The sequence below is a fragment of the Callorhinus ursinus genome, unplaced genomic scaffold (assembly GCF_003265705.2).
Source record: "Callorhinus ursinus isolate GAN/ISIS: 27379988/994484 unplaced genomic scaffold, GSC_fseal_2.0 scaffold25, whole genome shotgun sequence".
Classification (NCBI taxonomy): Eukaryota; Metazoa; Chordata; class Mammalia; order Carnivora; family Otariidae; genus Callorhinus; species Callorhinus ursinus.
Window position 1 is genome coordinate 24,887,708 of NW_027397087.1, and position 27,940 is coordinate 24,915,647.

Here is a 27,940-nt window from a genome sequence, read left to right on the forward strand (position 1 = left end):
ACACTGTCTAGCACATAGTAGGAACTCAAAAAATGTTTCATAATCAAAGGCTCTGGGGGACCCTGGCCCTTCCAAAACCCTGTAATTATTGCCCATATTTTATCAGCAGATTCCAGTATCAAAACAGATGACTCCTGTGTGGTAGTACATAGTAGGTGCTTGATAAATGTTGAATGAAAGAATTTATTGTTCTAATGCATCCCCACCCATTGTCTCCGTTGGCAGTTTGCCTTATGATGTGGGGAGTATGTTATCAATTATTTATTCCTCGGAAACATTCCACAAATCATCATCATCATTGTAAATTTAGAAGAGGTAATGTGGTCAACTATGAATTATACATGTCTAGATTATCTGTATTGTCTTTCATTTAAGATTTTATCAATCTCCAGAGGCCGACTCCTGATAAGCAGTCCATGGCCCTTTTGTTGGTGGTATGCTTCCCCTTCCATGACACTTTGATGGCTTGGGAAGTGGTTGAGACCCCCATGTGTGCTAAGGGTTTTCACTGTGTCTTTAGACTTTGGGGAGCCAGGCAGTGGGGTCTGCTACCTTGCTGGTTGGAATCGGCAGACCTACTCCTGATTTCCATGTGCTCAGGCTTCATGTCTGTCTGGTGTGGGGTGGCTTTGACCTACTTAGGTTAGGGGAAACTGTGTCAAGCCCTCACCTGTTGATTCGGTTGTACATGATTTGCTAGTTTAATAATCTGCAAATGGGCTACTGGAAAGTTTTCCCTGAACTCAAGTGATAGTGCAGAGTTGTGCCTTATTAGCTTGTCACAGCAGAGGTGTGGACAATCATGTTAACGTATAGTTGGATGCACAGATGGAAACTTGGTTTAGTGTGCATCTAGCACAGTCAGCAAAGAGAGTCTAGGCTGCCGGACTTCATATATTTTACCTAAACAGGGAATTTCAGCCTGCAGCTGTGATCTTTTCCCATTGGAACAGGTTTATCAGCAGAGGGACTTTGATGTTATCTGTCTTAGTCAGGGTTCTCCAGAGAAACAGAACCAATAGGTTAGTTATTTATTTATTTATTTATTTATTTATTTATTTATTTATTATAAGGTATTGGTTCACATGATTATGGAGACTGAGAAGTCTTACCATCCACCATCTGCTAGCTGGAGACCCAGGAAAGCAAGTGGTGTAGTCCTGAGGCCTGGGAGCCAGAGAGCTAAGAGTATAGACTTTGGTCCAAGTTTGAGTACCAGAAGTGCTGAGGGGCAGGAGAAGATGGATGTCCCAACTCAGGCAGAATGGGAATGCCACCTTCCTCCTCCTTTCTGTTCTACCATGGCTCTCAAAGGATTGGATGATGCCTGCCCACTTTGGGAAGGACATCTACCAGTTCAAATGCTAATCACTTCTGGAAACACCTTCACAGACACACCTAGAAACAATGTTTAACTAGTTATCTGAGCATCCCTTGGCTCAGTCAGGTTGACATGTAATTAACCATACCATTATCAAAATTCAGTTTGTTTTGAGTCTACCCACTAGATGTGGCTTGTCATGTGACTTGACTCTAGAGGGAGAAAACAGTGAATTGAATGCAATTTGAGTATTTATTCAGTTCTGTTGATAGAGTTTTTTCAGTGTAAATTAACGAATTGGTGTTCTGGTCTCTGCCCTTGTCACTAATACATTTAAGCTTGCCCAAGTCCATCTTTGAGGACCTGATTACCTCTGGACACTGGCTAAATATAATCTCTGAGACTTGAATGTGGAAGACCAAGTCCTAGAACACGGAGCTAAGTTAATTGATCTCTGTTGGGAGCCAGGCATTGTTAGGAGCACTGGGGTTACAGCAGTGACTAGACATGTAAGGCTTCTGCTCTTCGGCCTGCTGCACATTCTAGTAGGGTTTATAGCCAGTAAACACTAAGTAACCAAGGTAATTTCAGCCTTAGTCTGGTGCTCTGGTAACATGAAGGAGAGTGACTATGGGGCTGTTCCAGGAAGAGGGTGGATTAGGTAACGTGTGAACTGAGATTTGAGTGACAGAGGGGGCCAGCCAAGCCAAGGTGGTGGTGTGGGGGGAGGAGACACACAGGGCAGAGAACATTCCGAGAGAGGAAGCTGCAGATTCCAAGGCCATAAGCAGAAAGAAGCTTGGCGTATTTGAGGAGCAGAAGAAGGACCAATGGGATTGGAGTGTCGTGGAATGAGTGGGGCAGGTGGGTGGGGTGTGTGGGGCTAGGACCAGATCTTTAGCCTTGGAAGTTATGATGGGAAGTTTGGAGTTTGGAAATGGGAAGCCATTATTTAATTTTAAGCAAAGGGACTTAATTCAAACACTTGGTTCTAGGGAAACATTAGTGAATAAAACAGATAAAAACCCTTGCCCTCCTGTTGCTTACAGACTGATTTGTGTTTCAAAAAGATCACTCTGGCTGCTATATGGGGAAGAGTTGTAAGGGAGCAAGAATGGAGGCAGGGAGATGGGTTGGGGGCTGCCGTGGCAGTAGAGGGGCGAGGTGATTAGGGTGAGAGGAGTCACGGTAGAGATGGGGAGAAGTGGATGGGTTCTGGATCTGTTTCGGAGGTAGACCTGACAGGACTTCTGGCACATTGAAGGCAGAGAGACTTCGTTTAGGACTTGGCAAATTGTAGGGACCCCTTGAATGTCCATATGGAAATGCCAAGAAGGCAGTTTGATATGAAGCTGGAACTCTGGGAAGTTTTAAGTCCTATTGTAAAGATGAAAAAGCCATGTAGGGAGATACTATCTTAGGAGGCCCCGCCCTGTCGTAGTTGGGCCTTTCTCCAGGTGATACTGGAGTTATACTTTCTTTTCCAAGTCCTCACAAATCTGGGAAGAGTTGGAGAAGGAGAAACAAGCAGAGCTGTTTCTTTCCAGACCATCCGTAGGCAATACTAACTTGTCTGGGTGAGCGAGGTCCAGGGGTGGGCATGGGTCCATATCACCTTTGCACGCACAGCATGATACAGTGTTGTAGGGCTCATACGGGAGCGCCATTTCCTACTGTCTTCGGGAAGGGAGATTTTGTAAAGATAGGTCATATCTTAGAAAAAATAAATGAAGATTTGGGATATCACTTTTTCCAAGTGTCTCTTTGCTCTGTGAAACATTATGGTATGGTTTTAGGCCATGTGCTTACCGCTCTGTAGTCTGCTGCTGCAGCTGAGTTCCCTCCCTGAAGGCAGGCCTGGGGCACAGCACATGATGAACATGCAGAAAAGAGGTTCTTGAATTGAACTGACAATAATGGAGTGGGATGATAGAGTAGGGATGTAACCTTTTTAAAGTAAACACATCGCTTTGATACATTGTTCCAAAATGACAAATTAGGGAACCTTACTGGCTGTACAGAGGGTTTGTTTTTCTGAGGCTTCATCAGAGAATTCTCTAATACCTTGTATTTTCACATAACTTTTCAGTAACATGAATATCTCATTAAGTTTTGATGTAATTCTTTTCTGTATTATTCAAAGAAAGCACTCCTGATACAATATCTTATTCATCTGCTTAAGAATTCTGAACGTTAAATGGGCTTTTCTTATTTGTAAGCATTAAAACACACACACTCATACACACTTTTTTCTGGTTATAAAAATAATGTAAGGCCTTTGTGGAAAATATAGAAAAAGAGGAAGCAAACATAATTCCCCTCTAGAGAGTAGCAAAACGTTAATATTCTAGTATTATTTTATGGGTATCTTATACACAGCTGGAATCATGTTGTATATTCATTTTGTACCCTTTCTTTTTGCTTGATATTAAATTGTACACATTTTCTCTTATTTTTAAAAGCTCTCCACGATCTTCTGACTGGTTGCCTAATAATGTATAGATACCTTGGAAAATACTGGGTATATCTAACTAGGAAGATATCTTTGTGTATACGTTTTTGTCAGTTTTGTTATTATTTCCTTTAAGATTAATTTCAAGAGCTAGAGTTACTGGATCAAAGGTTATGAACATTGTGAATATATTTTGATGGATCATGTCCCAGAAAGATGTATTAGGAAGGGCCAACTGTGCATTTTTAATTTCGACATACATTTTAGTATTATAAATTAAAAATATTTGCTTTTTTAATATAAGAAAATGGTATGATTTTTTAATTTTTAATTGTCAATAGACTTCATTAGAGGAAGTGTAAGCTCACAGCAACACTGAGCAGAAAGCACGGAGTTCCCATAGACTCCCTGTCCCCACCCTTGTAGAGCATCCCCCATTATCAACACACCACAGTGGTGCATTATCATGGTATGCCTTTTATTTTCTGTTTCTTTGCTTACTAGAAAGATTGAACCTTTTAAAAACCGTGTTGTTTATTTTTCGCACCCCTTTTGTGGGTTGCTGTTCATTTTATTTGCTTAGTGATTTCTTGATTGAGAGACAACTCAGACGAAGTAGGATTGGTTATAGCCTTTGTCATTTCTGTAGCATCTGATGCAGTGTTCTTCCAGGGGTCTGTGGGCCTTGAACTTCTGCATTTCTGAGCTTTGGCTCTCTGGGGGTGGGGCCCAGGGATTTGTGTATTTAACAAGCCACCTGGGGATTCTTGCGCACCCTAAAGATGCTTAAGAACCCCTGGTCTTAAGCCTTATAATAAACAAAGGTTTGAAGCATTACATGTAAAAAGTACGTACTGCTTTCTATAAACTATAACGAATAAGTGTTACTTCCTATGAAAAGGCAACACCAGCGCCTTTTCATCAGTGGGAGAGTGTCAGAACCAGATTAGTCAGATCTCAAGTTTTCTTACAAGAATGTGTTCAGATGACTAACGTTTTGTCATTCACAGGTATTGTAGCTGGTTTGCATTCTTCTTAATAGAGCTTTCTTCATTCAGAAAAAGCTGGAAACTATAGCAAATAACAGATAGGTCTAGCAGTTCCACATTCCTTTCAGTGAAATATTCCGTTTTACTGTCACTCCCATCTCTACTGGTTCCAACCGGGTTTCCAATAGGGAAAACACGAAGGCCTCACATTGCTAATTTCTGCTTTTTTACCAGGGAGTTTGAAAATCCTAAAAAATGTATGTAAGTGCAGTTGTCTGCATACTTAAAAAAGAACAGTTGAGAAAAGGCAGCACAGAAACAACTTAGGTACATCTGTGCACAAGTCTGTGTGTTGTGCTGTGTGCGCCACAAGGGTGGCTACCCTCTGTCACCATGCGATGCTATTACAGTGTCAGTGATTGTATCCCCTAGGCTGTGCCTTTTATCCTGGTGATGTACTCATTCCATACCTGGAAGCCTGTGCCCCTCACTCCCCTTCATCCCTTTTTGCCCATCCCCCACCCCTCCCCTGTGGCAACCATGTTTGTTCTTTACTTATGGGTCTATTTCTGCTTTTTATTTGTTTGTTTGCTCGTTTGCTTTGTTTTTCCACTGTGAGGACACAGTGAGAAGGAAGGCAGACAGCCATCTGCAAGCCAGGGAAAGGACCCCCCCCCACCGGAACAGACTGTGCTGGCACCCTGATCTCAGACTTCCCAGCCTTAGAACTTCGAGAAATAGATGTTTGTTGTTCAAATGCCACTCAGTCTGTGGCATTTTGTTCTTGTAGCCCCAGCTGACTAAGACAGGACGCTTAAAGAGATCTGGGTACGGCATAAAATTTCTCCCTCGAACTGAAATTTTTTAAAAGTCAGTGGATGAGCTAGAGGCAAGGATGATTACGTTCATGAATTAGTTGCCCACAAGGCAAAGTAGAAGAGATGCTGGAACATCAGGGCCAAATACAAAGAGAGAGAAACCATGAGGGGAAAGATAGAAGACTCGGGGGACAGATCTAGGGCATGTGAATAATCGGAGTTCCAGAAGGAGACAAAGAAACAGATGGAGAAGAAACAATAGCTACTACACAGAAGAAGAATCTGAGACAACAGATTGAAAATTTCACTGAGTTCCAGGTAGAATTGAAATAAAAAAAAAAAATCCACACTTAGGTACATTCTGATAAAACTGAACTCCAAAATAGAGGAACAAAATCTTACAAACTTCTAGGTATAAGGAGCTGAGAAATGTAGAGAGGAAGAAGCACCAGACCTGTCAGTCTCGAAGCTCACTGGGATGAAAGGCCTTGAAGTCAAGAATTCCATACCCTTTTGGGGCGCCTGGGTGGCTCAGTTGGTTAAGCGACTGCCTTTGGCTCAGATCATGATCCTGGAGTCCCGGGATCGAGCCCCGCATCGGGCTCCCTGCTCGGCAGGAAGCCTGCTTCTCCCTCTCCCACTCCCCCTGCTTGTGTTCCCTCTCTCTCTGTCTCTCTCTCTCTCTCTGTCAATTGAATAAATAAAATCTTTAAAAAAAAAAAAAAGAATTCCATACCCTTTCAGTTGATCCCTACCCTTCAGGGTGAGGGAAGGAGGATTATCAATGTGGCAGGGATTCAGTCTTTATCCAAGCGCCTGATCTAAGGAAAGCGTTAGGGAGTCTACACAGAGACCCTAAGATAGGGGAAAATGCCCAGAGGTAGTCAGTGATCCACAAAACAAGACCTAGAGTATTTCATGTAAATGGCTATTGAAGGATGCCTGGGACTGGGTAACAGAAGCGCTGAAAAAAGAAGAAAAAATTATTGAAATAGAAGCGACATTTTACAAGCAAAATTCTAATTATAACCCAACTAGAAGTCCCAAGTTATTTTAGCAAAGTCGAGTTGGGGTGAGGGAAGAAAAGTAAAATCCTTCCCAATAAGCCGTTTGGGTTGGAGGGTGAAGAAGGGTGGGCGTGAGGTTTGCCGAGTGTCTCGTTTGGAGGAGGGGGAGGACCCCGTGGGAACAGAGCCTGGAGTAGACGCGTGTGGTTATGGACGCGGGGAAGGGAAGGAAGACATTCATGGACTAGCAATGGCCAGGAACATTCCCCAGTTCACAAGGGGAGGGAGGACGATGAATGGCAACCCGATTAAACCTGTCAAAATAAGGAAAAGGAGCGAGGAAGCAACATACATTGTCTATATAAAGCGAGATGAAAGGTCGAATGAAAACACAAACAGAGGGCAGTGTCATGATTGAAGGTATTCTGTGGAGCCAGAATAACTGTGGCTTTGGGCAAGCTGCTTAATATCTTCGAGATTTCACCTCCTATGAAATGGGGATAGTAGTGGTACCTGCTTCAGAGGGTACTATGTGAGGTTTAAGTGGGTTAACATACCTACAGCATGCAGAATAGGGCCTGGCGTCCAGTTAGGCCAAGCAGGTGTTTGCTCTCTTATTTATAGAGCATGGTCACAATGTTAATATTAGGCGAGAAGAAACAACATTAAAAGCACCACATCAGAAGAGAAGGTTATCGTGTAATGGTTACGGCCACTTTTATCACAAATCTGTATGTGCCAAATAAGATGGCAGCTAAATACATAAAATGAAAGTGTTAAAAATGTAAGGAGAACTCGATGAAAATATTTTACAAGGGGGGAATTCATAAAACATCTTTCACAGATGGAGAGATCTACCAAAAATAAGTAAGATCTAGAGAGAGTGAATAATGGAATCAACAAACTCAGTCTTAACAGACAATATTGAACCTTTTGTTCCTGCACTGGTTTTTTTGCATGAAACATTTAATAAACATGTGCCACAAAGCAAACCCTAATACATTCAAAAAACTAAACATATCACAGACCATATTTTTGATCCTAAGCCAGTAAAAGTAGAAATAAATAAGAAAAATGACCAAAAAACTTAACTGCTTGAAAATGAAAAAACACAACTCTAATCCTTAGATACCTCAATGTCATCAGAGCAAAGAGGAATTCAAAACTGAAAACCGTAAAAGGGAAAGAACTTCACACCCAACCTATGGACACAGCAAATACTGTTCTAAATAAAGTCTTCATTATGAAGGAAGACATAAATAAAGGAACTCAATGCTCATCTTGTAAAATAGCTAAAAGAGTGAGTCAACCCAAAAGGAAGCAAGAAGAATGTAAAAATATGAAGCTGACGTTAATCAAATAGACAAAAATGTTTAAATGGTTGAAAGGGAAAAGATATAAGAAATCAAGGGCTTCTTTGCAAAGGGGAGGGAAGGTGGTAGTGGTGGTGCGGGCAGCGTGAGGGACAGAATCAAGGTGGAGAAGGGGAGGACGGGAAGGAAGGCATGTAGGAAAAAATAAGGAAATAGAAGAAACGTCGGATATAACCTTTTGCTTTTGAGTGGTCTCCTGTGACCTAGGACTCAGGTTCTCTAGTCCGTCCGTCCGTCCGTCTGTCTGTCTGTCTATGTCTGTCTGTCGTGCTTCAGCTTAACCTCTTTCCTTTTTGGGGAGCAGCATGGCAGAGCGGTTACAGCGTAGGTTCTGGAGCCAGGCTGCTGGGTCAGTCCTGGCTGGTCACTTGCCGTCCATGTGACTTTGGATGTATCATATCAGCTGCTTGTGCCTCAGTCCTGGCCCATAACATGGGGGTCCTGAGAGCGTGGATTTGATTTGGTGCATGGCAGCATGCAGCAGCACCAGGCTCCTCTGTCTGGTACGTGCTCAGTAAACAACCAGGGGTTGTCCTCACCATCCCCATCTCCATCATTCCTTCGAGGATTTCCCAGGGTGGATGCTCCACGAGGCCACGCTTCCGCTGGGCCACCTGATCTTCGAGCCGTTCTGCTTTCATTTAATGCCTTTCTAAGAGACACCATTCTGCCTTTCCAGCATAAATACTGTTCTCAGATAAGTGCTAGAAGAAGATCAGCATTTGCTGTCCTGGCTACATGCTAGGTATTATAAGTGCTTCCTGTGTTCTATCTCCTGTAACATTCACAGTGCCCTGAAGAGTACAGTCACCTTTGAACAGAGGAGGACAAGGAAGCTAAGAGAACTTTACACACTTGCCCAGGACCACACAGCTAGAGGAACTGAATTTGGACCTGTTTGACAACCCCTGCCCATCCCTGTCCCTACTTGTTCTTAATTTTTTGCTTCCTGATAAATTTCGGCAGTGTTCACTTAAAGCAATGACTATTGAAAAATAGCCTGGGGTGGTAGAAAGAGCTCTGAACTGTATAGCAAATGTCCAGGGTCTTAGTCCCAGTCTGAGCTTTGCCCCGTCCTACAGCAGCAGGAGAGGGGGGCGGGGGGGGGGGGGGGGGGGGCCTCCACCAAGTCACGTGACACCCAAGTCTCAGGGTTTTTAGTGGCAGATTAAGGGACTGTGTCTGTGTGAGATCTCAGGTCTCTCTAAGCCCCTGCTTCTCTGTACACGTGTATATCAGGTGGCTGTTAAAAAGGAGCCTCTTATGAATGGAGTTAAATGTTCTTATTTTTGCCAAAAGTAGAAAATGCTTTTGTGGCAGCAGGTACATTCTCAGATGACCCTCTTGGTGGTTTTTTGTGTCGCCCAGGTACTCCAGGAGCAGATCCGGGCCCGGGACAACATCAGCTATGGAACGAATTCTGCCTTAAAGACTCTGGAGATGCGTCAGCTCTCCGGTTTGGGAGACCTTCGGGGAAGAGTGGCAAGGTAGGTGGTCGGATGTGTGGGACTGGATCTACCAAGAGCTGTTTCTCATCAACTCCATTTCACAAAGTATATATTCACAAAGCCCCAAAGCAAATTCTTTGTGTTCTTCTAGTATATCCCCTCCTTTGCCCGTAAAATCTAAGGTAGAATTTACACCTGATTATGAGCATGCCATGATTTCTTATGTTGCTGCAGTTGATGCTGTGTTCAGGGAAGTAAATGTTGATGGGAGAGCACAGCAGACCTGTGTAATTTGGCATTCGAAATATTACGTTTATTGACCCCAATAAGATAAAGTTGAGACTTAATTTTGTGTGTCTCTTTTAAAATTTTCATTTTCCTTGTAATTTATTTTTATTTTATTTTCTGAAAATATTGGTCTGCCATAGATTAGAAATTTAGAAAAAGAGATCTTTGACCTCAGATAGTATAGAAGGCGCTGTTCCATCCCCTTGCTACTGAAAGCATGCTCTGTGGACCAGCAGCGTTGGAGTCACCCAAGAACCTGTTGGAAATGAACGATTTCTAAAATATTTATGGGCCGCTTCTGCCCTCTGCTGCCATTAAGAGTCAAGTACAAGTCTACACGGGAGCTGTTCGAATCAGGCTGATGTGAAAATGAGGGTGGTCTGTAAAGGGTTGGATGGAAGAAAGAACAGGACCCACAGGATCCAAAGCCTCTGTGGAGCAGAGGAGGGTAGTGTTGGGGTATTTGTGCAGACAGCACATGAAGGACCTTGAATGCTGGGTTTGGGTCTGGTGGGTGAACATCAGTCTCATAGCACAGGGCTCCATGGATTGAATGTAGGCCTAGTTGTGTGGTTTTCTATTCTCATTTGGGTCAGCTCCAGTCTTCTTAGTATGACCCTTGGTGATGAACCCCACTGACTTCCTTATCTCTCTCACCCTTGGCACTGTAACTTTCAGCAGTGATCCGCTATTTGTTATTCCCTGAATGGGCCATGCTCTCCTATCTGTGTACCTTTGCACATGCTGTTCTTGCACTCAGCATGCCTTTCCCCCTTTTTTTATAACTTCTAGTCAGCGTTTCAAGTTCAGCTCAAATGTTGCCTCCTCCAGGAAGTCTTCCCTGATAGGCCACTCTCCTGAGCTCCCCTAGCATTCTGTTCTATTGAATCTATCTGTTTTCTTTGCTGTCTTGGGGCAGAGTACCATATCTTTTACTTTTGTAATATGTGTGCATAGAACAGTTCTCTGGAAAAGAGTAGATACTCAATAAATGTTTGGATGAATTAATGATCTAGAAAATCACTGTAACAGGACTGAAAAACCTGGATTCTTTTTGTGGAGATTGGCTTAAAAGCAACCCCTTTCTGCGATACCTCCCAGAAGAGTGAGGAATTAGAAGGGCTTCAGAGCTACAGGGCGGAGCAGGGACTTCTGGAAAATTTGAGGATCTGCCCATGCAACAAGTACTTTACTCTGAAACAATCACAAACATTTGTTGTGAGCACCCCCTATTTTTGCTTTTTGTGGCTCTACTAGTCTATCCCCAGAATGCTAATGAGACTTATTGTTGAAATCAACTTACGTGAAAAAAAATTCATTGGCGAAGTTTTAGCTTTCTTGCATTGAATTGGAGGAGTATGAGCTTTTTTTTTTTAAGATTTATTTATTCATCTGAGAGAGAGAGAGAGAGAGTGTGAGCAGGGGAGGGGCAAAGGGAGAGGGAGAAGGAATCTTAAGCACACCCCATGCTGAACGCAGAGCCCGATGTAGGGCTCGGCACAGGGCTGGATCTCACGACCCTGAGATCACGACCAGAGCCAAAACCAAGAGTCGGATGCTCAATCGACGGAGCCACCCAGGCGCCCCAGGGGTATGAACTTTTTAAGTGATAGTCTTAAATTATTAGGCTTCTGTATTGTTTCAGGTTTTATTTTCTAGCGTTTATGGATCCACTGGTGATTCACTGATAGAAAGCAGGCTCCGCGGCTTCCCCTGTGATTCTGAGTGGAGGAGAGAGACGCCTTTTTACCCCACTAAGAGCGGCACACTCTGAACAGGACTTTCTCAGAGGGTTTCCCCTCCCCCCTAAAGTGGAGCTAAGGGAGTTCAGCTTTCCCATTCCTACTGGAACAGTTGGTCCATTACTTGGCCTTCTGCTCAGCGGCCACTTCCAGTTTCCTCTACAAGGTCTGTTTTTGTGGCATCAGAGCCTTAGAGGAGAGATAGCTGCAGACTGAGGCAGACGCACAAATTCCCTCAAGGTAAGCAAGTCCAGGTGCACGGGAAAAAAGAGATAAATTAGACATTATCAGATTAAAAATCTTAGGCTCTTATAAATAATGCTGCCACAAACATTCACATACAAGTTTCTGTGTGGCCATATGTTTTTATTTCTCTTAGATATACCTAGGAGTGTAATTGTTGTGTAATGTGGTGACTCTATATTTAACCCTTTTTTTTTTTAAAGATTTTATTTATTTATTTGAGAGATAGAGAGAGCACGAGTGGGGAGTGGGGAGAGGGAGAAGCAGGCTCCCCGCTGAGCAGGGAGCCTGATGCGGGGCTCCATCCCAGGACCCTGGAATCATAACCTAGGCCGAAGGCAGATGCTTCATGACTGAGCCACCCAGGCTCCCTGTCTTGTGGTTTTGATTTGCATCTCCCTACTGACTAATTGTACTAAACATCATTCAACGTGCTTATTGGTCATTCGTACGTCTTCCTTGGAGAACTGTTTATTCAGATCCTTTGCCCATTTTTAAGTGGATTAATTGTCTTTTTATTATTGAGCAGTAGGAGGTTCTTTATATATTCTAGATTCAGTTCACTTATCAGATATCTGAGCTGAAAAAGTTTTCCCCCTTTCTAAGGGTTTTCTTTTCATTTTCTTGATTGGGTCCATTTGGTCCTTTTAAAAAATTATTTCTGTCTCTTTGTTGATATTTTCTACTTGATGAGACTTTGTCATTATACCTTCCTTTACTTCTTAAAGGGTGTTTTCTCTATTTCTTTGATCATCCCGCATTTATTATGGCTGCCTTGAAGTCTGTGTCTTTTAAATCTGACACCTGTTCCCTCTCACTGGCAGTTTCTTTTCCTGCTTTTATTCCGTGTTTAGTTCACATTTTCTGGTGTCTTTGTGTGTCTCATAATTTTTAATAAGAACTGGACATTTTAGGTAAGAGAGCATAGCAGTCCTGGATGTTGACAAGCCCTTACCCCCATTTGCTTTTGTTGTTGTTTGTTTAGTGACTTGGCTGGGTTATTTTAGTGATGTCTGTTTCCCCTGCAAAATAAAGCATCTGGTGCTCAGTCATCCTGTGAAGACAGTGGTTTTAGCAAGACTCTCTTTGACTGTCTCTTTCCCCGATCTTTTATTAAGCTGGTGGCCTCTGCAGGTATCACACCCAGATCTTAGGCTCCATTAATTGCTGGTAAATTGCTCTACTGTTTGTTTGCTGTTTGTTTTTTAAAGATTGATTGATTGATTGATTGATTGGGTCGGGGGCGAGAGAATGAACAGGAGGGGCAGAGGAGTGGGAGAGAGAATCTCAAGCAGACTCGCACTGAGCGTGGAGTCTGACTTGGGGCTCAGTCTCACGACCATGAGATCATGACCTGAGCTAAAACCAAGAGTCGGACACTTAACCGACTGCGCCACCCAGGTGCCCATCTACTGTTTTTGACAATACCCTGTGACATAAATTGCTCTACAATTTGATTCAATTAAATTATTGCCTGCCGTTAAGGGCTTAATTTTGTATATATGCAGGGATTATTATATATATTATAGGTAATAATAATATGGAATATGAACAACTTAATGTTTTAAATGTCACTGCCTTTGGTGCGCTGTGCTACCGTGTCACAGACTATAAGAGACATTCTGCTTAAGCATGTTGCCTGGTCAGGTCCATTGCTAGACGTTTGGGACTCTGTTGATGGACTTCTGACCACATCCCGACCATTGATCTGATAACCAGGTGAAAAGTTACTCTGCCGCATGAGGGCCACAACCAAGAACTGCACCTGGGAGACAGCTGTCTAAAGACCTGAAAAGGGAAATTTTGGAATGACTACATTATTGGTTCATCTATAATATAACATTGGGATAAAATAGGGCAACTGGTCAGATTCATTGTGAATTCTTGTTTAACAAAAGCTGTTGAGCCATGCACACAGCTATATTTAGAACCCTGAGGCTGTCTTTTATGAGTGTTTTTTTTTAAGACAAGAATGATGCCTTTAATTAGATATTAGCTAAGACCGCTATATAGCTGCCCCCTTTTTTCTTATTTATCTCTTTATTTTGAAATAATTTGAAACCTACAGAAAATTTGCAAGATTCACAAGTGTTAACATTTATTTACTCTATTATTCTTTTCACCATGTAAGTTTTTTTTCCTGAAATATTTGAGAGTAAGGATAACTTTCTTTTTAACATAAGAAAATGGGAGTTGATTCCACTGTGTGTGTTTTCTGATGGCAGGCTTTGGTATCCTACCCTGCACACACACACACACCCCGTGCCCCCCCCACCACTGGTTTGTCCCCTTATTTATAAACGTATAGAAGTGAAATGTGCTGGTAATAAATAGAAACATTATGAAACATGTAACATAAAAAAATGAAGGCTCACCAGCCCCTTGCTCTGTTTTACTCCTTACGGGTAACTAATGTTTAGCAGCCTGCTGTCTGTCCTTTTAGACTTTTTTTATACATAGTTATAAGGTGATAATTTATCATCATAGTAATATGATGATTTGCAGCATAACAATTACCTAACAGTGTGAGTTTAATTTTACCAAGTATTATATATATTATTCTGCAATTTCAGTGCTCCCGCATAGCAATATATTGTGGGCTTTCTTCAAGTATGCATGTAGATCTAGCTTTCTACTTCCTTGGATATGGAGGGTCCTGCTACATGGGGGTGCCGTAATTTAATCTATGTAACTACTCCTTGGTGTTAATGGAAATTTATGTTGTAGTATTTGTGTTTCCAAGTGAGAAGTAATACTGAACCCAAGCTATCACTAGTGAAAATCAGTGAGCCATGAGCATCAGGATAATTTTGAGACCTTTCTAAATAACTTTCTCAAACTTAATCTGTACCTCAAACAGTTCTGCAAAGATAATGAAACTGGTCTGATGTAGTGATATCTGACAGTTTCTATTTTTTTTTTTAAAGATTTTATTTATTCATGACAGACAGAGAGAGAGAGAGAGAGAAGCAGAGGGAGAAGCAGACTCCCAAGGAGCAGGGAGCCCGATGTGGGACTAGATCCCGGGACCCTGGGATCATGACCTGAGCCGAAGGCAGATGCTTAACCATCTGAGCCACCCAGGCGCCCAATATCTGACAGTTTCTAAACGGAAAGCTGTGTTTGGGTTGGAAAATAAAGTCTTTCTATAATATAAATTTTTTTAATTTCATGGTATGTTCAAACCTCAGATGTCCCCCAATAAGATTTAAAATTTTTTTAAATATTTTTTTTTTTATTTATGTGACACAGAGAGAGAGCACAAGCAGGGGAAGTGGCAGGCAGAGGGAGAAGCATGCTTCCCACTGAGCAGGGAGCCCGATGTGGGGCTCGATCCCAGGATCCTGGGATCATGACCTGAGCTGAAGGCAGCCACTTAACTGACTGAGCCACGCCCCAGATTTAAATATTTTGATAAAAAATTATGAACTCAAAAAAGAAGGGTCTGTATTTGGTGCTTTTTTTAACCATCATTTGTGAAATGGGGATGATTTGTGAAGATGAAATGAAGTAATACGTATCAAGGATCTTGCACAGTGTGTGGTACATAGTAAATATTCTTTATGTTCACTCATTCAATAATATTTATTGAGCCTCTACTGCATGCAAAGCAGTGTACTGGACACTAGGGTTTTTGTGATGAAAAGGGCAGATATCGTCCCTCTTGCTTGCAATTTATATTCTATCTAGTAGGGGAGATAGACATCAAACTTACTGCAGTACAATTATTTAGTTTCACTTATGATTTGAATAATTTATTTGTAGATGTTTGGAGTTTTCTGTAGAAATCATATCATCTGTAAATAATGACAATTTTATTTCTTCTTTTCTGATCCTTGTATCCTTAGTCTCTTTTTGTTGTCATTTTGCAATGGCTAAACCCTCCAATACAATGTTAAGTAGATGTTGTGATTGGGGGCATCTTTCTCTTGGTTTTTATTTCAATGAAATTCTTACAGTGTTCTTCCATTTTGAAAGATAATTGCTGTAGGTTTTTTTTTTTTTTAAGTTTACTTATTTATTTTTAAAGAGAAAGAGAATGCACTAGCAGTGGGGAGGAGCAGAGGGAGAGGGAGAGAGAATCCCAAGCAGATTCCATGCTGAGCATGGAGCCTAACATGGGGCTGGATCCCAGGACCCTGAGATCGTGACCCAAGCTGAAACCAAGAATTGCTCACTCAACTGACTGAGCCAGCCAGGTGCCCCTGCTCTAGTTTTTTTTTTAACATAGATTTATCAGATTAAGTAAGTTTTTTTACATTCCTAATTCATTAAGAATCTATGAATTTGTATTGGGTTTTCTCAAGTGTTTGTTCCATCCGTTCAAGTCAGATATTCTTCTCTTTTGAACTGTTAATGTGTACTTAGCAAGGTGGGTAGATATATTAATACACAAAAGTCAGTTTCCTCGACAGATGTTGGCGGGGATGTGGAGGGGGAATGCAAGCTGGTGCAACCACTCTGGAAAACAGTATGGAGGTTCCTCAAACAGTTGAAAATAGAGCTACCATTCGATCCAGCAATTGCACTACTGGATATTTACCCCAAAGATACAAATGTAGGGACCCGAAGGGGTACGTGCACCCCGATGTTTATAGCAGCAATATCCACAATAGCCAAACTGTGGAAAGAGCTAAGATGTCCATCGACAGATGAATGGATAAAGAAGATGTGGTATATATACACAATGGAATATTATGCAGCCATCAAAAGGAATGAGATCTCGTGGATGGAACTGGAGGGTGTTATGCTGAGTGAAATAAGTCAATCAAAGAAAGACATGTATCATATTACCTCACTGATATGAGGAATTCTTAATCTCAGGAACAAACTGAGTGTTACTGGAGTGGTTGGGGGTGGGAGGGATGGGGTGGCTGGGTGATAGACATTGGGGAGGGTATGTGCTATGGTGAGCGCTGTGAATTGTGCAAGACTGTTGAATCAGAGATCTGTACCTCTGAAACAAATAATGCAACATATGTTAAGAAAAAAGAAAAAGAAGAAGATAGCAGGAGGGGAAGAATGAAGGGGAGTAAGTCAGAGGGGGAGACGAACCATGAGAGATGATGGACTCTGAAAAACAAACTGAGGGTTCTAGAGGGGAGGAGGGTAGGGAGATGGGTTAGCCTGGTGATGGGTATTAAAGAGGGCACGTTCCGCATGGAGCATTGTGTGTTATGAACAAACAATGAATCATGGAACACTACATCAAAAACAAATGATGTAATATATGGTGATTAACATAATAAAAAAATTTTTAAAAAGTCAGTTTCTTTACCATAAAACAATAGCAAATACCTAGAAAACATACTTAAAATAAAATCAGAGAATATATAATAACTAGGCAGAAATCTAACAAAAATTGTTCAAGACTGCTATAGGGAAAATTTTTAAAAATTTGATTAAGAAATAATAAAACATAAGTAAGTGGAGATAGATATATTCAAGGGTAGGAAGTCTTAATATTTTTAAAGATATCAATTCTTTCAAATTGATTTTCAGAATCAATGAAATTCCAGTTAATATCCCAACAGAGTGTTAAATTGAACTTGATAAAATGACCCTAATGTTTATATGTAAAGGTTAAGAGTCAAAAAATATCCATGATGCTCCTGAACATGACCAGGGAGGGGAGAATTGCCTTACCTGATAGCAAGACTTGTTATGAAACTATGTGCTCTTGGCTTAGGGATAGAAAAAGTAAACAATGGAATAGAATAGAGCGTATGCAAATTGAACCACAGATGTGTGGGATGTTTGATATATATCATAGATGGCATAGCAGATCAGTGGAGGAAGGAGGGATTGCTCAATGAATGGAGCTGAAAAATACATTATCCATGTCAAAAAAGAATAATTTTTTTCCTACCTCATACCAGATACAAAATCAGCTCTGGATGGGGAAAGGGGTTAAATGCTAAAAATAAGACTTAAAAACTTTGTTTTATTTTTCTTGTTGGGGGTTTCTAAGTTTTGCTTTCCTTATTTATTAAAATTTTTTTAAATTTAAATTCAATTCATATATATAATGTTTTATTTGTTTCAGGGGTACAGGTCTGTGCACAATTCATCAGTCTTATATAATACCAAGTGCTCATTATAACACACACCCTCCCCAATGTCCATCAGACTTAAAAATTTTTAATAGAAAAATATAGATGAATATCTTTTCGACCTTTAGGTAGGGGAGGGTTTTTTTTTTTTGACAAGGGGAGGATGGATTTGATTATATTAAAATTTAAAACATTGCTCATCCAAAGACCCTTTAAAGATGAAAAGGAGGTATTACAAATTGTGGAAGATATTGGCTGGTAAAGGATTAGTGTTAAGAACATATAAAGACTTCCTACAAATTAATAAGAATAATTACAACAACCCAGTATAACAATGGGTAAGAAAAGTGAATGACATTTTACCAAAGCAGAAACATAATTGGTCAATAAACATGTGAAGAGATTTAACATCTGTGGATGATGTGGAAATGAAAATTCAGAAACCAACAAAATATGTTTTTTTCACACAGTTGACATCTAAAAATGCCAAGCATTTAGATAGGTTGTAGCTTCTTAGGAGCTCTTATGCATTGCTAGTGGGAGTATGAGTTAGTGGAGTCTGATATTGAACATTTCCAGTGTTGAACATTCCCATATCCATGATCCATCAATTTCTGCATAAGAGAAATTCTTGTACCACAAGGGGTCCTGTTCACAACAGCATCATTCACAATAGCAAAACACTGAAATAACCCAAAGTGCCCATCAATGGAGTATGGGCAAGTAAATTATAATGTACAATAGAATGTTATTCTGTTGTCAAAATGAACTACAGTGGCATATGGCAATATAGATGAGTCTTAGCAATATAATAAGTGGAAAAAATAAGTACCAAAATATTGCATATGACATAATGCCTTTTGTAAAAGTTAAATTCAACTAAAACATCCATATACATACTTTTGAGAAATATGCATGCTATTATATATGTACATATATATGTACATACATATGTACATATATATGTACTTACATACATGTGTGCATGCAATTAATTGTCTAAAGTCAATTTAATTTTAATTCCAGGATAGTTAACATACAGTGTTATATTAGTTTCAGGTGTACAACACAGTGATTCAGGAATTCTATACATCACCTGGTGCTCATCACAAGTGCACTCCTTTATCCCCATCCCCTATTTCACCCACCCACCCCACCTCCCTTCTGGTAACCATCAGTTTGTTCTCTGTGGTTAAAAGTGTGTTTCTTGGCTTTTAATTAATTATCTTAATAGGAAAACAAGGGAATGATGATACAAGATTCAAAATGCTTACTTTCATGGGAGCAGTTATTAAAAACAATTAACTGAATAAAGTGAGCCATGCATGGACCGATAATGAGAGTATATTATGGAAACAAGAAGTAAGCGATCCAAAATAATGACAATCATAAAAAGTTTTAGTTACAAGAAGTTCAGCAAAAGAGATATGTGGGGCATTCTCGAATTGTATAATTGGTGTGCCTGATCTCTAGGGGCTCTGGGAAGGCTTCCTTAAGGAAATGACTTGTGTGCTTAGCTCTAAGGGATGAATAGGAGCTAACCAAGTGAAGTAGTCAGAGAAGAATATTCCAGACAGAAAACAGCATGGGTCAAGGCCTCGAAGTGGGAAGGAGTAAGGTAAGTTCAAAGCCCTGAAATATAATCAATGTTGCTGGATGAAAAGGAGGAGAAAAGGGACAGAGATGTGTGAGATGATGCTGGAAATTAAAGGGTAGGGAGCAACCTTTTTTGGGCATTTTAAAGGATTTTGGTCTGTATTCTAAAATAGAAGCAAGTTAAACAGCAGGAATTTACACAGATACAGAACTATATTTAGTTTGCCTTTTTTTTTTTTCTCACAGCTTTGTTTCTTTGGGGTTAATACCGAATAATTTTACTTACCCCACTTTGTATTCACTGGACACTAGATTGAAAGGCACAGAGAAATATTTCATGTTTCAAGATTTGGGGTATATCCTGCCAAGTTGCCCTAAAGAAAGCTTGTAAAATTTATTTTTCCACCAGTAGTGTGTGATACACCTTGATTCTACAAACTTCTCCAACATTGGGCATTGACATTCAAAAAAGATTTCTAATACAGAAGAACAATGGCATAATTATTGCTTAATTGTGTATATTGTACTATGAATATTGAAAAATCTAAATGCATATATGCAGTTTTGTCAGATTGTTTAAAATATTTTTTGAAAATATTTTAAGTATTTAAGTCAATATTTACAAAAAAATTTGTCCCATTAATTTTTTTTCTGTTACTTCCAAAGAGAATTATAGCATTTTAACAAAATGAGTTAAACAAGTTGTTCAGCTTCAGGTAAATGTGAGCCAGTACCAAGAAAAGACTTTTAAGGTTGGAATAATTGAGCTGGTAGCTTACTTTCTTCAGCGTATACAATAAATTAAATTTACCAATAATCTCAGTTGGTTCACCATTGTTTCTTGCATCCCAGTCCTTTCTCTGAGTGTTTTTTTTTTTTTTTTAAGATTTTTAAGTAATCTCTATACCCAATGTGGGGCTCAAATTTACAATCCAAACATCAAGAGTCACATACTCTACCAGCTGAGCCAGCCAGGCATTCCTGGATACTCTTCTCTTTTTATTGAAGTACACGATTTAGTGACTCTTTCAGTTTGGGGTTTGTGGGCAATACATTTCTTAATCTTTGCATGTCTAAAACGGTCTCTGTCTTTATCTTGCGTTTTTTTCTTGAATAATATGTTATTTACCCTCGATCCTAAGGAGATGTTTCTCCATCATCTTCCACCATTATGGTATCTGCTGTCTTCTGATACCTACTGTGTGCTGTCAGTCTTACAGTAGGTCCTTGGTAGGTTACCTGTCTTTAGTCTCTGGTAGCTTTTAAGATTTTATCTGTAATAGGTTATCAGAATTTCACTATGCCCTTTTTATTTTGCTTACACCACTTTGTATTCACTGAACGCTTGAAAACTCATGTTTTTCTTCAGTTTTAGAAAACTGTCAGCACTCACCCTTCAGATAGGCCATTCTCTCCATTTCCATCTTTGGGGACTTCTCAACTCCTCTTTCTGTGTTAACATGTCTTTATTTGTCCTCCTTGTCTCTTAGCTATTTTCCCGTGTTTTTAATCTCTGTCTTTGCTGCCTTCTGAGTGAGCTCCTTGCTACTGTCTTCTAACTCACTGACTCTATCTTCAGTCATGTCCAGTCTAGAGTTAGGTCTGCGAAGACACTGGGGTTTACTTCTAGGATTTCTCATTTTTCTCTTACCCACTTGTTCTTCTTTCCTCTCCGCCTATTTTTTTTTTTAATAATTTAGAGTTCTCTTGATAGATATTATTCTTTGATTTTTTTCAGTATCTTAAACATATTTCTTTTAAACTCATTTGATCCAGGTTTTTTGTTTTGTTTTGTTTTGTTGAGCTTTCCATAGCTGGTGGAGCCCCACTCAAGTCTCTGGTTTTGGTTACCCTGGTTCCTGTGTTCTGTCACGAGTGGAGCCAGTTCTTACCTCTCTTGCCCTGTGGAAACTAAAACTTCTTCTTACGTCTGTTGGTTTTTAGATATGGAGCCCTTCAAGCTTACAGCACCAGCTGTAGCAAAACATACGCTTTGCTCCATCTTCTGCACCATCTGTCTGTTTTCTACTTTCTCTCATATTTTTTTTTCCTCCCATTCTTTTTTGTCCTTTTGGACTTACACCTCTTTATTCATCTGGAGTCATCTGGATAGGTTTTCAGGAGGGAGCCAAAATGAGGGCATGTGTTCAGTCCACCATGTTTAACTGACAGAGCAGGTAGTAGTTTTAATTTGCAACATTTCAGTACAAAATGATTAGTAAATTTGTTAAATCTTATAGCTTATTAGAAAGCCTAACCAAACACTAGCATGCCATCTAATCTTTATTCAGGCTTATAAACTATAGATCAATATTTTATTTTTCAAACTTCTAGAGGGATTTATACCTTAACCTTTATCAATTACTATGCTGTTTTTGATAGTTGGTTGCAAATACTTTATATGATTTAGTGAGTGAGATCCTCTTCAGTATCTAAGCCATTTAGGAAACAGTTTATAAACCTCGTTGAGGCCCCAGTGCAGATAAACATCTTAAAGAATACATTCCCAGTGCTTTTGGGAAGATCGCAGACTGCTGATTTACTGACTGTGAGCAGTCACAGGCTTGTTCTTCAATCTGTGTATTTATAGTGACTTGTTCAGCAAGTTCCCAATCTTCTGAGCTTATTTGTCTGAGTCACGGGATAATGAACAAGAACAGAATGTCAGATAAGATCTCCATCAATAATAGAAAAAATATACACGTAAGCTGAATAACATTATCATGGTAGTGGCATGAGAATCTTTTTTTTTTTAATTTCTAGATTGTGTGGTTTGTGTACCGAAGAAAAAATTTCCCACTATGTCCTCATTTTGTATGATTATCATGTGACACATATTAGTCATCCTACAAATACTTATTGACTGAATGAGTGAATTATGGATTGGGGTTCCAACTCCGGCCTCTCTACTTCTGCTATATATTGCCTTGAACCTGACCTCACTTGATGACAGTGACTCTACCCACATTTCTCTAGCTCTGTGTTCCTTATGCTCCGGCCTCATTTCTGCTTCATGGGGAGCCCAGGGAAAGATGGTAGGATAGTGCATATTCCATGAAATTGTAATGTATTCTTTGTACATGGCTGTTGATCGAAATATTTTCTTTGTATAATTGTTCTTCTGATCATAAAATTATATGTACTTACTGCAGAAAAGTTGTACAATTTAGAAAAGAATGAAAAATTTTTTAAAAATCACATATGATCCAGAGATAGTTGGTTAATATTTTGTTTGCTTCCTTGTGAAATTTTAATGACTATATATGCATCAAGGTTCGGTCAAGAAAACAGAAACCACTCTAAGTATTTTAGCAGGAAGGGATTTAATCCAGGAAATTAGAGTTTGTAAAACCATTGGCAGATTTGGGGAAACAACAGAAGGAAACTGCTCTTGGCTCCCAGGAAAGTAGGATGTACAAGAATCACAGAAAGGAGACATTGATAATATTAGCTACGTGTAACATGGAAGTAAGTGATTTGCAGGAGTGTGCCTGGAGGTGGCCGTAGTTTACCACATGGGCAGTTTACCACATGTCTGCCCGCCCCTGCCGGGGGAGTGTAAGTGCCACTCATTGGTGGGATCTGAGTCAGAACCCGGCTGGCAAGGTTGTTTGGGAAGTACAGTCTGTGGGCTTCTGCCCCTTTGATACAGAGAGCGTTCACAAGAAACAAAAATGCTCTGTCAATTCTGAGCGATCCATATATATAACCCTTTCCCCTTGTCACCAGTCCTCAAATTGTCTTTCTTCTATGGCTCTCACCATTAGCCAATGCCCATGAACATCTGGCCGTGTTTTATTCTAGGCAAAATGAATCCTCAGGTACATTGTTTGAACTTCTGCCAACTGTGAGGGTTTACCTTCCTTGATACCCTTGAGGGCCACTCCTGAGTGGGCTTTGAAGTATCAGCAGTCTTCTTCTGGAAGGTGTCATTGTATTGGCACCTTCCGTCGACCAGGTCTGACTCTTCCTCCTTTGGTCCACCTGGTCCTCAGGAACTCCTCAAGAGGCCATTTGTGTGAGTTGAAGGAAAGTTGGCAGTAGCAAGAGTATATGCCACGGGAGTCTGGGCTCATGCAATTTACTTATCCTTTGGGACCTGTTTAAGCCTGATGGCTTTGTATCCCTTCCCCTTGAAGATGGCATGTGGCTCATATGCCTCCCTTTAAAGCTTGGTGCTCATGACAGACTGCCCAGGTTGCATGGTTACTGAATGTCCCATGCTTCAGCATGTAGTTTCTACCAGAGCCCAGTAGCAAGCCAACAGCTACTTCTCAGAGCAGGATGATTGGGTTGGAACGGGGCATGACTTTGCTCCGTATTCCCAGGGGGCTATTCTGTGACTCTGCTGTTAGGGTTTGACAGAGGTCCCCCACACAGCTTCCCTGCCACAGATACTTTGAGCACCATCGGAACTGCCAAATTCTCAGGCCCCAGGAGCAGAGCAGCTAGGACTCGCAGCGCAGCCTTCTCCTGCTCTGGACCCCACTCAAAGCAGGCAGCCTCACAGTGGTAAAAGGTTAGGAGCAGTACTTTCAAATGTGGTAGAAGTGGCCTCCAAGATCCAAAGAAGACCCAAAGAACTTGGAAGGACGGAGGTGGTACCAGAGAGTAAAGGCCACATCCAGCACACTCTATAAGCCTTTTGTCATTGGGCTCTCACCGCATGTACAATTTTGTACTCATGAGCGCTGTAAAGCCTTTGCTACTTTGATGGTTTCATCCCTACTCTTATTAAGCAACATCCCTGTGGTTTAACTTAAAAACCAATATGAGGGTAGCTCTCTATATTCCTGTGAACCTCTATGTAAAAGAATGAGTCAGAATAGTACAGTTTCTTGGAGTGGGGTCATGCATTTTCCAGTACGTCAAGAAGCTTCAGTGCTTGTTTTTAAACTTTAATAAGAGTTAGCTTTGTTGTTTGCCTGGACAGATGTGACGCCAGCATAGCCAGACTCTCTGCAGAGCACAAAACAACTTACGAGGGGCTCCAGCACTTGAACAAAGAACAGCAAGCTGCCAAACTTATCTTGGAAACAAAAATCAAAGATGCAGAGGGACAGGTATGGCCGATTTCAGGTAGCCTTTTAAAAATAGGTAATTTGTTCTTAGCTAAGAATAACATGGTGTTGAGAAACCAGCCAGAGCTCCCAGAATGTGCATATCTTTTCCTTTTTTTTTTTTTAAGATTTTATTTATTTATTTGTCAGAGAGAGAGAGACAGCGAGAGAGGGAACACAGGCAGGGGGAGCGGGAGAGGGAGAAGCAGGCTTCCTACCGAGCAGGGAGCCTGACGCGGGGCTCGATCCCAGGACCCTGAGCCACCCAGGCGCCCCGAATATCTTTTCCTTATTTCTTCCTCCCTCTGTCTCACTGCAGTGGCCCTTCATGGGCATGGCAAGCAAAGCACCGAGAGTTTTTGGTACGGTCCTACTTTTAAAGATTCTTTCCCCCATTCCTAAAACAATGACTGTATTACAGAAATTCTAAATTATAGCTCCAAAACTACTTCTTGCATAGGTAAGTGATCAGGCTTTCTTTCTTTCTTTCTTTTTTTTTTTTTTTAAAGATTTTATTTATTTATTTGACAGAGAGAGTGAGAGCAGGGGGAACAGCAGAGGGAGAGGGAGAAGCAGACTCCCCGCCAAGCAGGGAGCCTGACGCGGGGCTCGATCCCAGGACCCTGGGATCATGACCTGAGCCGAAGGCAGACACTTAACCACCTGAGCCACCCAGGCGCCCCCAGGCTTTCTTTTATAGGCCACTTGTCCCGAGTTTTGGTTCAGGAAATAGTTACTGCACCGGGCCTCATGCTGTGTGCTACCTCATCACAGTCCTTTGTGGGAAAGGATTCAGACAAAGCTAGAAGGTAGGCTGGCTGATGAATCTTAGAGTAATCCACCTTGAAATTCACAGATCAATTTCATAAACCCAAACTCTTGGCATTTTACAGTTTGTTTTTTGGCTACTTAAAAGTTTCCCTTTGCCATAAAGGGGCCTGTTTTCTAGGGTTTGCTTCACAGTATCTGCCCTGCTTGCTATTCTTCATGTAAAGAGAGACCATTCCAGTAAAATGGGACATCTGGTCAATTTATTGGATTCAAAGTACTCATGTCCAAAATATATTCAATAAAGGTCTAAATCTACTTATGTGAAAAACATAGATATTATAAAGCCATAAAAAAACACCACAACAAAAACAAGTCCAATAATTTTTTTCAAAGAATGAGTGAGGACAGAATTATCACATCAGGAAATAAATGCTTAGGAAATAATAAGCTTCCCCAGTAGCCAACCCAAGTAAAATACATATAGAAATCTATAAAAAGAGATATACTTTTCCTTTGTTCTGGGTCTAATAAATACTCATTCCATGAATTTCTAAGTAAGGGAATATAGAACATCATAACTTTTGCAGCAACTAAACGCATTTCATATAGGATTAGTTTTATATTAAATTTTAGTAGAAAGATAAGGGAAAGGGATAGGTAGTGAAAAAAATGAGTTGGAGGGATATAATTTACAAAATCTGTTTTCTGGGGACTTGACTAGATATGGAGGTAAATCTGGTACCTTAATGGCACTTTAAGTGATAAGAGTTCCATTCTCTGTGACTAGCAGCCACGCTCAGGTAGAAATTCCAAGGTAAAAAAAAAAACAACAAAAAAAACCCCACTGTATTTTGTGCCAGCAGGTGGACATAGTGTTCCCAGGGAGGAAGTAGGCTTGTTTATCAGAGAACTATAGAGTTAAGTACTCAGAGTCTAATGAATATTTTGGCAGTGTTCCTAGTCCTGATTTTTGATGAGTGTGTATGATAGGAAATGGAAGTGGAAAGACAAGGCAAGCTCCTAAATGAATTGATTAAATTATATTGAATCTTAATGTCATGGAGTAGAATACAGCTTACTGAATGTTATCTGAGGTTACCTCTGAAAAGATTAGATGTGATATTACAAGCAAAGCTTCTTTCCCAGATTTCTCAGCTTTTGAACAGAGTGGACTTGTCGATATCAGAGCAAAGCACCAAATTGAAGATGTCCCACAGAGACAGTAACCACCAGCTTCAACTTTTGGATACAAAGTAAGTAGTCAACTTACAGACCTTTTTTTTGGGTTGAAGTTCTTGAGAAGCCTATTCCATAGTCCAGTTTTTTTGCCTCTTCATTTTTATTCATTGCACAAAACAAAGTGAAAACAATAATGGAAGTTAAGAGGAAAAATTCCCTTGGAGCATACTGCCACTTTACACTCATTATTGATTTTAGTAGTTGGCTTATAATCTGTCTAGTCATTCAGTAAATATATGTTGAGTGCTGGCCTAGGTGCTGAGCATCCAGAAATTAAGAAAAACAGACTCTGTTCCTAACCTTGTGGAGTTTGTAGTCTAGGGAGTGGATGAGCCCTCATCAAATAATGACTCACGTGAGTGTAAGCTATATTATTACTAATGGTGACCATCACTTTAAAGGAAAGGTACATGGATGTGGTAGGCTGAATAATTGTCTCCCAAATATCACCATGTCCTAGTCCCTGTGAATATGTTACCTTATCTGGCAAAAAGGGACTTTGCAGATGTGATTAAGGATTTTAGGATGTGTAGATTACCCTGGGTTACCGGGGAGACCCTGTGTAACCCCCGGAGTGTCTGTGAGGGGGAGAGTCCTGAGAGAAGAGCACATGATGATGGAGGAAGAGATGGGAGTGATGCACTTCGAAGGTGAGGAAGGGGCCACCAGCAGCTGAAAACAGCAAGGCAGTGATTCTACCCCCCCCCCGAGAGCTTCCAGAAGGAACCACCCCTGCTCGCATCTCAACTTTAGTCCAGTGAAACTGATTTTAGACCTCTGACATCCAGAACTATGAAAGAATAAGCCACCAAGTTGTGGTAATTAGTCATCGCAGCTGCAGGAAGCTAATACAGTGGTGCTCTGAGAGCGAATAACAGAGGCCTGGTTGTGGGCCCTCCTTTCTCAGGAGGCAGTGCTTGAAGTAAGAGCTGAAGAATGAATGGAATTCACTAGGTAAAGAGGGAGGTAAGAACATTTGGGACAGAGGAGTGCAGCATCCAAGGAGCTGCAAGCTGGCCCACGGTGGCTGGAACAGAGAGGGTGGGGAAGCAGGGGCTGGGGCAGAGGCCGGCCTAGGGCAGGGCCTTGTATACCACATGCAGGGCTTTGGTCTCTGGCTTTCGCACAGTAAGGAGCTGCTGCAGGGTTGGGGCAGATGGGGTGAGAGAATAAGATTTATATACTATTTTTAAATGGCCTTGGTGATAATCGGAAAATGGACCGGGCCGAAGCAGAGATGGGGACATCAGTTGGGGGCGTGGTTGCTGTAGTGCAGGTGGGAGAGGTGTGCGCTAGGGTGATTGTGAGCGTTCCAGTTGGCACCCTGTAATGGGTTATACTTTCCCATTTTGTTACCGTGACGCTTTAAACTGTACTTGCCCACGGTGAAGCTCATCATCGGCCCTTCTGCTCAGTCACAAAAGCATTCATCTTTTCCTATCATGAATCTTCATGAGCTTGGCATTTTCCTGCCAAAGCAGAGCCAGTAGTCAGTGTGTGTGTGTGTGTGTGTGTGTGTGTGTGTGTGTGTGTGTGTGTG

The 27,940-nt window shown here is 40.9% G+C and overlaps 1 protein-coding gene across 10 annotated transcripts in view; it reads left to right on the forward strand.

The window, feature by feature from the left end:
* The window catches only part of FAM81A (family with sequence similarity 81 member A), a 128,671-nt gene that overhangs the window by 80,927 nt on the left and 19,804 nt on the right, over nucleotides 1-27,940 (forward strand). For all 10 annotated transcript variants that reach the window (XM_073877093.1, XM_073877096.1, XM_073877091.1 and 7 more), the window contains 3 exons: nucleotides 9,329-9,447; nucleotides 24,264-24,393; nucleotides 26,308-26,414. In XM_073877093.1, the coding sequence (XP_073733194.1) occupies nucleotides 9,329-9,447; nucleotides 24,264-24,393; nucleotides 26,308-26,414 (356 nt within the window). The remainder of the gene's footprint in view (nucleotides 1-9,328; nucleotides 9,448-24,263; nucleotides 24,394-26,307; nucleotides 26,415-27,940) is intronic.